Source organism: Furipterus horrens, unplaced genomic scaffold (assembly GCF_987537825.1).
Source record: "Furipterus horrens unplaced genomic scaffold, mFurHor1.1.pri manual_scaffold_4, whole genome shotgun sequence".
Taxonomy (NCBI): Eukaryota; Metazoa; Chordata; class Mammalia; order Chiroptera; family Furipteridae; genus Furipterus; species Furipterus horrens.
The window spans coordinates 201,840,784-201,855,073 of record NW_028327174.1 but is presented as its reverse complement, the minus strand read 5'-3'; the positions used below and the strand labels follow the sequence as shown (position 1 = coordinate 201,855,073).

At 51.9% G+C, this 14,290-nt stretch overlaps 1 protein-coding gene across 1 annotated transcript in view; it reads left to right on the top strand.

The window, feature by feature from the left end:
* The window catches only part of SETX (senataxin), a 51,544-nt gene that overhangs the window by 25,151 nt on the left and 12,103 nt on the right, over positions 1-14,290 (top strand). Inside the window, exons 12-18 of the mRNA XM_090274932.1 lie at positions 1,955-2,128; positions 3,116-3,348; positions 4,397-4,564; positions 5,070-5,220; positions 10,742-10,843; positions 10,998-11,113; positions 12,802-12,873. Of these exons, the coding sequence (XP_090131058.1) occupies positions 1,955-2,128; positions 3,116-3,348; positions 4,397-4,564; positions 5,070-5,220; positions 10,742-10,843; positions 10,998-11,113; positions 12,802-12,873 (1,016 nt within the window). The remainder of the gene's footprint in view (positions 1-1,954; positions 2,129-3,115; positions 3,349-4,396; positions 4,565-5,069; positions 5,221-10,741; positions 10,844-10,997; positions 11,114-12,801; positions 12,874-14,290) is intronic.

Here is a 14,290-nt window from a genome sequence, read left to right as displayed (position 1 = left end):
GTTTTTTTAATCCTGCATTTTCTGTAAATTGATTGTTGGATCTGGGGGTTTGATTGGATTCAAGTTTGATTCATTATTTTTGGCAAAACTTTCATAGGTGGTGGGTATTTTCTTTTATAAGGACATGCCTAATGTCTGATTTCTTTTTGTAATATTTCAGCTCTTAGGCTTGAGTCCTTGATTAATTTATGCAAGGATATAAAATGGCGGTAGTTTTATTTGGTCATTTCTTCATTTACTGGGTGGCGTAGTTCTGTAAAGAGAAATATCTCCGTATTATGTGCTTACTCTTCGTTATACATTATAAAGAAATGTCGAGTGAGTACTTGACTCTGACCTGTTCTCAGAATAATGACCTAATTCACTGCAGGCACTGGTGCTGACCGATGAGCTTTTTAAAAATTTCATTATAAGCGCATTGACTTCAACACCTGTTTCAGGCCATTGTCATTGGCTCCTTCGTAAGTCAGCTCCCGGACTGCTTAGGACCCACGGGTCCTGTTTGAGAGCTTTCTTTTGGTGTGTGAGACTTCTGAGTCCTTAAGTCAACGGGGGCAAATAATAAGGAGCCAACCGTAAAATGAAAAATAGTAGAAACAAGTGAACCCAATTCTGTATTGCATTTATTCCCTTCTGTTTGGCTGATTGCTGCTTTGCATTTTTTTTCCATTTTCAAACAACTTTTCACTTTTTTCTTTCCTATTTCAGAAATCTTCCTTCTTTTCCTATTTTAGTAGTTAGGCTAAAACTTACAGTGTACATCCTTGACTTATCCAGGTTGATGGTTTTAATAGGTATTTTGAATGTCTGCATAGATAAGGCAGAGTCTTCAGAAGACTGGGCTCTGCGCAGCCCCGCCACCTCGGGTGCTGCCGCCGGCCTCCGCACGCTGCGGGGCGAGTGGAGTCCCGCGGCCGTGCAGGCCTCTGGCCGCTGCTCCTGCCGCCCGCGTGGCCCTTTCTCCTGCTCTGTGTGTCTCAGGAAAGCTGTTTGTGAAAACCATTTGACCCCTGGGATGGTACCCTGTGTCCCTGCAGACCGGGTTTCCCTTTGCTTCCTTCCACCAGGCTCCTGGGGGCACTAAAGGTGGGCTCCTCCTGATCTAGTTTACGGGGCTGGGTTTTTTCTGAAGCACCAGGCGACTTGCAGCTTCATGTGTGGGTGTAGATCTCCATGGTCCTAACCTGAAGCAGGAGGGCTGCCAGGGACCTCCCTCACTTTGTGCAGGCCCTGCTCCAGCTGCGGTCTCTCTGGTCCAACAAGGTCATCCCAGGTGTTGCTCGGCCCCTGGGCTGCAACTCTCAGCACCGTTCACATGTTTGTAGGGAAATACTGGGCTCACCCCTTCCTGCAGCTAAACAGAGTAATTCTTCGCTGTTGTATGTGCTCTCTGATGCCTTCAAATAAATATTTCTCGTGTGCCGCATTTTAAAAGCTTTTGTGATGTAGTGGTTCAGGCTGCCCAGCGCCAGGACCTCGTGGTTGATTGAGCTCAGCGTGTTGCCACCGGAGTCGGTGACTCTGGGGCTTGCTCTGGTTTCCCAGCCCCGTTTAGTGCACATGGCCCTTTTCCCTGGTTTGCTACACCACTGGCAGGCTCAGAATTCTCCCACGTACGTGGGTCTGTGTCTGGATTTTCCCCTGGGATTTTTGAAAGTGAGGAAGGAAACAGAAAATTTCTTGATTAAAAACTAAAATAAATGTCAAGGAAAGGAAATGTATCAGCTACTTCTGAATATTGTGTTTTCATCTAGTTTGCGTTTTTAGCAGTTTTTAAGAAAATGTGATGGTTCTGTATAATCAGTATTTGTAGACTTAACGCTTTTGAAGTATGTGTGTGGATTACTAGTGCTTCCTACGTGCTGGGACTTAGCACAGGTTTTAGGGTCCTGTAAGTTAACTTTACTTAGGGAAATTCTGTTAAGGTCAATGCTGACTCCGTATTGTTCTGTAGTTTCTCTCGAGGATTGTGCCCTGTCTAAACAGCTTCATCCAAAGGAGAACGATTTGGTGTTCTTGGCTCCTGAAAGATGGAACGGAGAGAGGAGAGACGTGGAGGGGGCCCCTACCCAAGGCCTCCACGAATACCACTGCGCTTACATCCACAAGTTCCGCCGCGCGCCCGTCAGTAAGTACCGAGGGGTCTGTCGGCGCGCCGCTCGCATCCGTCGCCTGCTGTGCTGCCCGTGGCAGCCGCGCGTTTGCCCTGCGGCCGACCCATGGACAGGACGGGCCTCAGCTGCGTGGGTCACTTGTGTGCGCGTCTCTTTTTCAATAAATACTGTAAATTTATTTTCCTTGTGATTTTCATAGTAATGTTTTTTCTCCAGCCTTATTTTAAGAATACAGCATAAACACATAGGACACACAAATACGTGTTAACCGACTGTGTCACAGGTGAGGCTGCTGGCCGACAGCAGGCACTCGGCAGTTACGTGTTTGGGGAGTCAGAAGTTACGCGTGGGTTCTCAGCTCTGCGAGGAGGGTTGGTGCCCCTAACCCCTGCGTTGTTCAAGGGTCAGCTGTCGTTTATTGGACCTGTATTTGCCAGGTTGATTACTTGCCTCAGCCCTTTTTCAGTTTTTCTAGACTCGTCTGGAGAAGGTCCATGTTTATTGCTCTAAGCTCATAACTGAAAAGCTTTATTTTGTAATGTCCTCCCCTTAGGATGCGTTTCTCCGTCTGTCATGTTTGTTAGGAAACAGCCTGTAAGGCGTTGGTTTGTTATATCTTAAATCACATTTCAAGCTTGGTTTTGTGGCTCATTGTTAATTTGAAGACTGAACATATAATTAAGTGGGAGGCAATTTGAGGGGTTTACTGTTTCCTTGGGCGGCAGGGACTTGTCTCCCTGGGGTAGCAGAGCAGCAGTAATGTTGGCTTGAATCCGACAAGTGCCTGCTGCGTGCCTTACCCTTGCTGTCACATTACCCGTCCTCCCCAGAGCCCTGCAGAGCAGGAGGAATTGTGTGTTCCTGCGCGTCAGGAAGCCGAGGCTCAGGGACGTTAGGTGCCTTAGCCAGGGCTGTCGTCGAATACTATTTTTGAATAATCTGTTTAACTGGAGACTGTTATTCACTGGTAACTGAAATTGCTTTCTCTTTCTTGATCCTAGTGCGTAATGGGAGATACGAGTGCACCCTTTGCATCCAGACTCAAGAGGCTCTGCCAGTGAGTCTGCATGAATATGTAAGATGTGTTGTGATCAGCTCTCTGGTAACTACACAGAGGAAACTGAAAGCCATGACTTTGTTGAGTGGCCGGAACCAGCTGGCCAGAGCTATTCTGAACCCGAACCCCATGGACTTCTGCACGAAAGACTTACTGACGACAAAGTCCGAGAGAACTGTGAGTGACGGTGGTGCGATGGCGGGGAGTCAGGGAGCCCCGTCAGGGCGTTCAGGCGTCGAGTGCTGCTTATCTGCCGCGGGTTCCTGCGTGTCTGCCGCAGACACCCTCGCTGGGTGCGCACAGGGGGGCCGGGCGGGGTGGGCTGTCTTTACCGTTGCCGTGTGTGCGTTGGGGGAGGCCGGCCGCGCGCTGGGAGGGCCACGTGGGCCTGTGAGGGGGCGTCCTGCCTGAGTGTGTGCGGTGGTGCGCGCTCCGGAGGGCGCTGAGCGGTGCTGTTACAGTTGCGCCGACGAGGTTGCCGCTGTGTGAGCGCGCTCCTCGCTGGAAGAGGGGCCTGTAAGTTCCAGGAAGTCAGCACCGAGAAAGGCCAAAGGAAAGAGGTTTTGTGACCTGCTGCTGTGTGCGAGGGCCTCTGTGTGCTTCGTCTCAGTCAGTCCTCGCCCTTCGGCATTCCAAATTTAAAGGGTAACAAAGCCTGGGCTGTGAGAGGTTAGTTTTAAGAGACTTAGCTTGTGAGTAAAACTGGCGTTTATACTCAGATCTGACCCCAAATCCACGTGCTCGCACTGTGTCACCTGTTTTCACGAAGGAAAGAAAAACTAAAATGGGAGGAATCAAGAAGAAACAGCAGAGGAGTCTAGAATAGCCTATTGCCATCATCTGTTTTTAAAAGATTTTATTTATTTTTAGAGAGAGGGGAGGGGAGGGAGAAAGAGGAAGAGAAACATTGCTGAGAGAGGAATATTGATCAGCTGGTTGCCTCTGACATGGCCCAGCTGGAGCCCGGGCCTATGCCATGACCGAGAATTGAACGGGTGACCTTTTGGTTTGCGGGGCAGCACTCCAACCAACGGAGCCACACCAGCCGGGGCTGCTGTCATCGTCTTGATGAGAATCAAGTGAAAACACAGTTGTAGTGTTGCTGGGCTGGAGCCTGCCGACACTCCTTAGCACCCTTCTTCCCAGCAGTGAAAGTGCTTTTTAGGTGGAGAGTGGGTCCCTTCAGAGTCTTGCTCTGCCACGCTCACGCACATCTTCTGCGTAGATGACCTACTTAAAAGACTACAACGAGGACCAGAGGAAGGCGATAGAGACGGCGTACGCCATGGTGAAGCACTCCCCGGTGGTGGCCAAGATCTGCCTCATTCACGGGCCGCCTGGGACAGGGAAGTCGAAGACCATTGTGGGCCTCCTGTACCACCTGCTGACAGAGGTAGACGTGCGGGTCGGGGGCTGTGACTAGGGGCAAGGGTCCCAGCGGCACGCCTCCCCACATCTGGGTGCCTTTCTGATGCCGTGCAGGGCTTTACCAGAGACGGGTCGCCAGGGGAGAGAAGGCGCTAAGAGGGGAAAAGGGCAGAAATGCCGTCCTGGGGGAAACCTCCTGAGGGCCAGACGGCAGTGTGCTGGCTTCACGGTGGGGCACCCCTGCCGGGAGACCGTCCGGCCTGTCTCCCCGGGCAGCTGCCTGCTGGCCGGGTTGACTGCAGCTCAGTGACGCCAGTGACTAGGAAGGCGAGGCGCCCGGAAGCCAGCCGGGGCGAGGCCCTGTGCTGGGGCCGCTGTGCAGTCAGCTGGGGAGGCTTTTAGGTGTTTGTCACTCTGGGAGGGGCCTCGTAAGCGCCTGTGGAAGCAGGAGAGGGACCAGATGACGTGGCATGGCTCATCGGTCTGTTTGTTTGCTTGTCTGTCTGCTGCTGCGGCGAATCGCGGTCCAGAGGAGGGGCTACTTCGATGAGAACTCGAATGCCAAGATCAAGCAGAACCGCGTGCTCGTGTGCGCGCCTTCCAACGCGGCCGTGGACGAGCTGATGAAGAAAATCATCCTCCAGTTCAAGGAGAGGTGCAGAAACAAGAACCACCCCATGGGTACGCTGTTCCGTTGGCTTTACTCTGTCCTTGTTCTGTTTCTGGTGTTCAGTGTGAGCAGCTTTGAGTGACGACCACGCAGGTCTGGTCCTAAGTTGTCTGTGAGGCTGCAGCCCCTTTGTCCTTGGTGATTCTTTCAGCACACATGGCCGAGCGTCCCCTCCGGGCCGGGCCGTGCTGAGGACTGGCGTTGCAGCAGCACGGCTCGAGGGACGGTCCGTGGGGGGAGCGGAGGGAGGGAGCTGGCCGTGCAGAGCTGTCTGCTCTCCGGGAGGGAGGCGTGGTGCGGGCGCTTTCCCGCACCGCCTGGGGCCCTCGGCGCTGTCACGTGCTGGTGAGGGAGGCGCTCAGAGGGAATGGGGCGCTTTGGGACCAGCCTGGGGAGGGGTCTGAGGGCAGGGGGGCCCGCGGGCCTTTGGGCCTACAGCAGCTAGCTCGGCACAGCTGGGAGGCGGCGCCCTCCCCGAGGGCACCCCTCGCTGTGGCTTCCTGGTGCGGGCCCAGCAGCTGGGGCTCAGTAGGCATTTAACGACTGAACAGCTGTGCGTGCTGGGTCAGCAGTTCCCACAGCCATCCCGTGAGCTGAGGGCACACAGCCCTCCGTGTGCACATCCTGGGGGGGACGCTGGGCTGTCGGGTGGCAGGTGCCCGCAGGGCCACCTTTTCAGCCCTGGTGACGTTGGTGAAGAGAATGACCACAGGTGATTCAGGAATTCCTGTTTACTTGCACTCCTCCTCAGCCCCCCCCCCCCCCCCCAGCGGTGCGGGCAGGCTCTGTGTCAGGCTGCTCTGCAGGCCCCTGTGCCGCCTTCCCTGACCACGCTCCGTGTCCCGTGGTGAGGGCTGGGCGCGGCTGCGCGTGGGAGTAACACTGGTCCAGTAGCTGAATAGGGTGGAAGCTGCTCTCCTACTCAGACTCGGGAGGCCAGAGATGGGCCGGTCGGGCCGCGCCCCCTCGGTCCTGCTCCGCCGCGTGTGGCCTCGCGCCGTGGTGCTTCCCATGCTCCTAGATGGCGGCTTCCGCCCAGCCGTCGCATCCAGCAGCAGAGTCCTGTGGGAAGGGTGGGGAGAGGACCCAGGGGGCATCCCGGCCTTGTTTTCAGTCCCAGTAGTGCCTCCTCTGACTTCCTTTTCGCCAGAGCCTCCTCACATGGCCACACCCAGCCCCAGAGGAGCCAGGACGCACCACTGTTATTCTGGGGGATCCCCTGCGTGTTGCTTTTCGCAGCGTGTAGATGTGTAGCACCTGCAGATAGCATTCGTGGGCTTGTACAGCTTACAGCACGTTGTCAGGCTGCAGCCCTCGCAGCTGCCGTTAGTGTGTGACGCTGGGGACTGCACAGCCTGTCGTCTGCACCGTCCTCTGCGGCTGCTGCTGCTGCGGGCAGTGCCTGTGGGGGCGCGGTGTGCCGGCTCCCTGCTGACGGACAGTTGGGGTCTCTCCCGTTGTGTCAATAATGTTGTATAGATTGTGCCACTACAGTTATCCCAATTTTTCCCTTTGCCCCTCCAAACACCCCCCACCCACCATTGTTCATGTCCGTGGGTCATGCGTGTAAGTGCTTTGGCTGCTCCATGGCGGCTCTGTGACTGCCTGTTTGTGCTTCTTAGTCCCTCCCCTCTTCACCCATCCCCCACACCCCCTCCCATCTGGCAGCCATCAGATTGTTCTCTGTATCCAGGATCCTGTCTCTGTTCTACTTGTTTGCTTAGTTTGTTTTTTTAGACTCAATTGTTGATAGACTTGTATTTTTTGTCAGTTTATTCATAGTTTTGATTTTTTTCTTAAATAAAAATAAGTCCCTTTAACATTTCATATTGTTGTAGACTGACCAGCGGGGTCCATGGCATTGCGGATGAGGACGAACAAATTCACATGGGCTCTACGAATCCTGTGGAGAGAAGGGACAGAGGGGTCCCTCTAAGTGAGAGCGCCCGACCCTTGCCTGGACGGGCTTTTATTGCTTTCCTGGTGGATTACATCCAAGAGAGTCACATATTCTCATGCTAAAGTTGCTTTGAATGGTTACTGCTTACAGATAAAAAGGAGAGGACGTTGTGCATGCCAGGGGGCGATAAGGATGGGCGAGCTGGCCACGTCCTGTCCCTGAAACAGCTCAGAATAGACCTTAAGAAGTTACTTCAAGGTTATCCACCAGACATGTGTTGTTCTCAGCTCAGGGCGAGGGAGTTTTAGCAAAAGCAAGCTTGTGCGCAGTCCAGGTACAGCGCAGGCCTGGTTCCCAGGGAGAGCCGCTGTGCGGGCCTGGCTCCTGGGCGCCGCCTCGCGCCTGTCGGTTTTCCGGATCAGGGCTGAGCTACATGCGCCATTGCCGCGCGGACCGGTTCCCTGCACCCAGGGAAGTGCCCCGGGCAGGGCTGAGTTACATGCGCCATTGCCGCGCGGACCGGTTCCCTGCACCCAGGGAAGTGCCCCGGGCAGGGCTGAGTTACATGCGCCATTGCCGCGCGGACCGGTTCCCTGCACCCAGGGAAGTGCCCCGGGCAGGGCTGAGTTACATGCGCCATTGCCACGTGGACCGATTCCCTTTAACATATAATAATAGTTTATGATGATGAACTCCTTTAGTTTTTTCTGCTCTGGGAAGCACTTTATCTGCCCTTTGATTCTAAATGATAGCTTGCTGGGTAGAGCAATCTTGTCTGGAGGTCCTGCTTTTCATGACTTTGAATATTTCTTGCCAATCCCTTCTACCCTGCAAAGTTTCTTGAGAAATCCAACTGACAGTCTTATGGGAAGTCCCCTGTAGGTAACTAACTGCTTTTCTCTTGCTGCTTTTTTAAGATTCTCTCTTTATCTTTTACCTTTGGCATATTCATTATGATGTGTCTTGGTGCAGTCCTCTTTGCATTCATCTTGTTTGGGACTCTGTGCTTTCTGGGCTTGAATGTCTATTTCCTTCACCAAATTAGGTAAATTTACTTTAACTATTTTTTCAGATAGGTTTCCAGTTTCTTGCTCTTCCTCTTCTCCTTCTGGCACCCCTATGATTTGGATGTTGGCACATTTAAAGTTGTCCCAGAGGTTCCTAAGCCTCCCCTCATTTTTTTCAATTCTTGTTTTCTCGTTTTATACTGATTGACTGGATTTTCCTTTGCTTTACTTAGAATAATCTTCACTTCTTCCCTTATGCATTTGCCGTACTCAAGCATGTCTGTCAAGCCTGTGAGCATCTTTATCACCAGTGTTTTGAACTCTGCATCTGTTGGGTTTTCTATCTCCTCATCTGTTAGGTTGGCTATCTCCTCGTTGCTTAGTTCTCCTACTGGAACCTAGATCCATTCCCCCTTTTGGGCCATACTTCTCTGTCTCCTCATCTTGACAGGCTCCTCTGTGTGTTTGCCTCCGCGTCCCAGGCAGAGCTGTCGCTCCTGTTACATTGTAAGTGGTGAAGCCTTAGGTTTTGTCAGTACAGGGTGACCCGTTTAACCACGTTGTGGTGCTGTCTGTGGGAGAGGGGATGAGAGGGAACAGTGCCGCCTGCCCAGCACTCGCCCCTTTCCAGGCACCTCTCCCACTTCCATATGGGACTGGTGCCCCTCTAGCTGCTGCCTTGGCTGTCGTTCCCAAAGTGGGAGGGTCTCTGATGTTCTAGGACTGTGGGGACCCTTTAAACAAGCGGACTCTGCTGAGAGACCAGCAGTTTCTGCCTCCGCTCCAACCCCCACTGGTCTGCACAGTCAGAAGCAATGAGGCTTGATTTTCCCCGGCGCTGGGACCGTGAGCTGCGCAGTCTGGTCTGGTGCTGGGAGTGCTCCCCAGGTGTCCCTCCTGATTTTTTAAAATGTGTGAGCATGCTTTCCACCGGCCTGCCGCTGCCACCACCACCACACCGAGTCCTCTCCGGTCCTCCTACCTGTCTGGATGAGTATTTCTTCTTTATATCTTTGTTTGCTGGACTTCCATGCAACTAGATTTTCTGGAACTTCTGGTTGTCTCTAGTTCTGAGGTGGTTGTGTTCCTTATTAGTTGTGGAGGGAGATGCAGCGTGTCTGTCTAGGCCTCCATCTTGGCCCGGAAGATAGCTTTGATTATTAAAAGAAAGCCAACTTGGTCATGCATCACTGTTTTTTAACACATGCTTGGATTGCTAATGTTTTATTTAGAGTTTTTAAAATTACTATTCATAAATGATGCCAGCCTGTAATTTTTCTTTGTTATATGTAATTTTTTAGTTTTAGTATTGAAGATACACAAACTTTAAAAATGGAGTTGGGGGTAGTTTATTTTTTCTTTGGAATGTTTTGTATAAGACAGACTAACTGTTCCTTGAAGGTTAATTTGTTTTCAGTGTTCTGTTTTTTTTTGACTGTTTTTGACAAATAGGTAAGTTTTTATCTACTGTCTAAAGGTCTTTAATTGTTACAGCTCTTGTCACATTTTCTGGATTTGAGAGAGATTTGCTCATTCACATGTTCAAAAAGAATTTTACTTTATCTTAGGTTTTTAAATACGTTGGTATAAAGTCGTTTCTTGTGTTCTCCTTTCTTACATCTCAGCTGTATTTCTGAGGGCCGCCGCGTATTATGTGTGACTCCAAATTTGCATGTAGCAGGCGCCTGCGGTTGGAAAGCCCCAGGAGAGAGTCAGTGTCCCCGCTCAGCCGGGACCGGGCAGGTGCGCTGCTTTCCCGTCCTGCTGCCCCTCTCGGGCCTGTTGCCCTCCCGTGGGCCCCGCGATCCATGCCTGCGTTGTAAAGCTGCTCTGTTTTGATTGGAATGGTACTTCTGCCAGTGTAGGCATTTGTCAGACTCTGTAGAACTTAGGGCCTTTAAATCTCTGCATTTTATTGAATGTAAATTACAAAACAGCTAAGCAGGAGGCAGTGATGCTTCTCCCCCTCGCCCTCAGGGGGGCCATGGGGCGCAGGGCTCTAGGCTCTGCTGCTCAGCGTTCGCTCGTGCGTGGCCCCCGGAGTCTGTCTTCCCCGCTCAGGGCCCGCCCGCAGTGTCAGGGGTGTCTGGTGTAAGTTAGGGGGCGCTCCTCGTTGGTGGGGCAGGATGCGACGTGGAGTGGGGCTTCGAAGCTTTGCTCTGAGTCTTCTGCAGGAAAGGGCTGGTGATCAAATAAGGTTGTTTTAGAAATTCAAAAGTGTTTTAATATGTCAAAATCTTTATATATTTTTGAAACGTCCTGTAGTTAAGAAATCTGTTTTAACTTGTCCTTTTTCAAAAGTATTTGATCATGGAAATGTTCTGAAAAATATAATTTGAGAAATGGTATGATAAAATCTCATCTCTGCAATGTAGTGTTTATATATGACCTTGCTAGCTTTTATTAGGTAGGAATGATAAATTCTTACTTTACAGGCTTTTTATGAAGAATCTCTGAAATAATGTGTATGAAGCCGCTAGTGGAGTTTCAAGTGTTTTGTTACGATAGTTCATGTTCTCTCCCTTCTGTGATTGTTGATACATTTGCTTAGAAATCCCTGTCACAATCGACAGAAGTGGGAGGTGGTGCCCTTATCAGTCTCGTAAGTGTGATCTTTATCGACAGGAAACTGTGGAGACATCAATTTAGTCCGTCTGGGCCCAGAGAAGTCTATTAATAACGAGGTCCTGAGGTTCAGCTTGGACAACCTGGTGAACCACAGAATGAGTGAGTACTGAGCCAGGGCCACGCTGGTGTCGCTCGCTGTGTTGTGGGGGCTCTGGAAACAGTCTGGCTCTGAGGACTAGTTTGTCTTCTCGTTGTTGTGTGTGCGTGTGTTAGAACTGGCATCTAACTCTTTATCTTTTCTTGTTGTTGTTAGAAAAAGACTTACCTTCTTATGTCCAGGAGATGCACAGAAGGAAGGACTATCTGGACCATCAGCTAGATGAACTTTCCCGCCAGCGCGCTTTGTGCCGGCATGGGAGGTTAATAGAGGTATCGAAACATTCTTTGGTTAATTTTTTTTAAAGATGTTTTTTATTTATTTTTAGAGGGGAAGAGAGGGAGAAGGAGAGGAAGAGAAACATCCATCAGTTGCCTTTCTCACACCCCCACAACTGGGGACCTGGCCTGCAACCCAGGCCTGTGGCCTAACCAGGAATCGAACCAGCAGCCCTCTGGTTTGCAGGCTGGTGCTCAGTCCACTGAGCCACACGAGGCAGGACTGCTTAATGTTTTTTAATAAATCATAGGTGCACGAGCTAGATGAGTATTTGATGCCATTTTTCACTTTGGAACAGCATAGCTTGTTGATAAAAAATGTGTAAAAACAGTGGTATGCCTTACATTAGTGTTTCACAAACTTTCGGAAAGGTCAAGATAGTGAGGTGGTTTAGACTTGGCAGGTCGCTGTTTCGATGGCTCGGCTCTGCCACAGTAGCGCCGAGGCAGCAGAAGATTCACAAACAAAGGGGTGTGGCTGTGTTCCAACAGAACGTGATTTACGGGAACCGCTCGCTGGTGAGCTGGGTTTGACCACCGGCTGCAGCTTGCTGCTGCCTGCCCTCTGTTAACGCTGTTCTGAATCCCTTAGGTCTCTGGACTGCAAGGTAAAAAGGCTCAATTCAGGTTAAGTCAGACAGAAAGGAAGTCACTGGCATCTAGACCTGGGACATCTATGAGCGGAGCACCTTCCGCCAGTGATGTCATTTCTCCACCTGTGGTTGGCTTGTTTGGGTGTCAGTCATTTCTCCTCCCAGGGAAGATGTGCGCCCCAGCATGTGTGGGCTCCGCCACCCTGGCTCAGGAAAGCCACAGGCAGAGAAAGCCGCCTGCTGCCTGTGCGTCAGCTCCAAGGGGCCACTCGGGCGAGCCCCTCGGCGTGCAGGCAGCTGTGATTGCTGCTTGTAGGGGACTGGCTGCCGTGACTGACTGCTCTGTATCACATGCCTGTCACTTGGCCAGAGGTGATGAGGTGTGATTGATGGCCACACTTGAACCACCTGGAAACGAGTACAGAATGGGACCCAAGGGTTGGGGTGCTCAGAAGTAGCTTACGTGGCATACACTGGACCTAAGGGAAGCCTCCATAGTGTGAAGAATTTATCAAATTCACATGGACTGCTAAGTGGAGCACAGGGTGTGGGAAGGCGAGCAGGGGTCGGCAGCAGGCCAGGAGAGAGGCTGAAATAGAGGTGTCCTACTCACGGGTCCTGGAGGAAGCGCAAGGCTCGCCTTGAGGGGCCACACGCGAGGGCAAGGCCAAGGCCCAGTGCAGACAGAGGCGGCCCCTGGGGCCCATGCCTGGGTCACGGCCTGTGGGTGGGGCGCCGTGGGGTTCCTGGGCTGAGACCTTATCCAAGGAGCACAGGAGGGAAAGCGGGGGGCGGGGAGGCTGCTGGGGACACCCTCCTGGGAGCGTCCGTTAGCTGTGACTGGGCGGCTGCATGGGGCATGCGCAGTGGGACTGGGCTGGTGCCAGCGTAAGGACGGACGCGGGGCGGCAGTGTCGTGGGGTAGCTGAGCCCGACTCTGGACAAGGGCCTGCCTTGTGAAGAGAAAAGGAGCTGGGTGAGTTTGTCACAGGTCAGGTGTAGGCCCACCCTTCTGAAGTGAAGCGGGCCGTTGGAAGGCATTTTAAAATGCTCATTTCATTTTAATGATGGCATTCTGATTTTTCCCAGAGGCAAGAATTAGATGAAAAAATTGCCCAGGTTTCAAAAGAAAGGCAGGAACTTGCTTCTAAAATTAAAGAGGTAAGTAGTTCAGCATTTTCCTATTCTGTTTTTTTCTTTCTTTCAATTATGACATAGTTCAGACAACCAGTGGACTTTTTATCAATTACACATTTTAAATTTTTATGAGAAATTTCAAACAAATACGAAAGTGGAGTTAGTGGTGTAATTACATGTGTATTTGCATTTGTTTCTTTAGCCTAATAATGAATTATCACCGCCTGAGGTTTCTAAGAAATAAGTGATTATAAAATAGCTTTCCTTTCTAGGTCTGAGTACGTATTAAAAGACCTCTTATTAGGTGCTCTAATCCCCTCCCCCCTGGAACTGCGAAATCAGTTACCATCACCATAGCCAGATGAATAGTTACTAAAAATAGGAAGGGACCACGTGTCTGAACCGCAGCGCAGTGACAGCGCAGCACTGTTGCGTTTCTTCGCATCGGCGGCGTTCCGTCTGGGGCCGGGGGCAGCGCGGCCAGCCAGTGCTGTGGCCAGTGTCTTCGAGGAGAGTTCTGAGGAGTCTGTGGCTGAATAAATACAGTTGAATTTAATGCATGCTTGCATTAGCAGTTTGTTTATTTAAATTAAAGGTTGGTGGAAAGCTGTTCATTAAAATCTTAAACTGAGCCCAAACTCAGCCTTCCTGAATTGAAGGATGAGGTTCGCATTTCCAGGCAGCGTGGTTTTCGCTCTTGGTCACATAGTTCGGTGGCCACTGTGCGTGGCCGTTTCTCCCTGATGGCTGAGAGGAGATGGGTGACAGAGGCCAGCACAGGGGCCCCGGGGGGCTGCAGTGCCACCCCCTGCCCAAGCTCACACGTGGGCCTTGGGCCCGTGGCGGACGTGGCCTGTGCGGGGTGAACCGCACCGCTTTCCAGGAGCAGGGCAGGCCGACCGACTCCCCAAAGAAGGGACTGGTCACGGCTTGCTGCCCTGGGTGGCGGGCAGCGTGGGGTCCCTCACACTGTCTGGCTCTGCCCAGTGCAGTTGTCTTTCTGGCCTAAGGTGGGAATCTCCGTGCGTGGAGGGCGGCGGATGGAGTTATCTAGGGTTTTTCAGCTGCGTGGAGTGGGGCGCCACCCCAGATCCCCGCGTGGCTCAGGGCGAGCCGTGGGCAGCGTGCCAGAGGTCGCCCAGGGCGGCCTTCTCACTGTGGGAGGGAGCGTGTGGCCGTTGCGCAAGCCGTTTTCGTTGGTACTGGCCTTCAGAAGAGGAAGAACAGCCCTGCATGCTTGAGAATGAACAGAGAGCGTATGTCCCAGCTCAGTTGTGACCTTGGTTTACTTAGACCGGTGCTTCACAGCTCAGCAGAGTTATTTAATCTCTGCTTATTCTGGCACCTGCCCGCGTGCACATGGCTGTGAGCGTTGCCTGGCCGGGATCAAAGCCTGGATACATACGCCTCAGCGCGCCTAAATCTGATCTAAGCTTAGCCT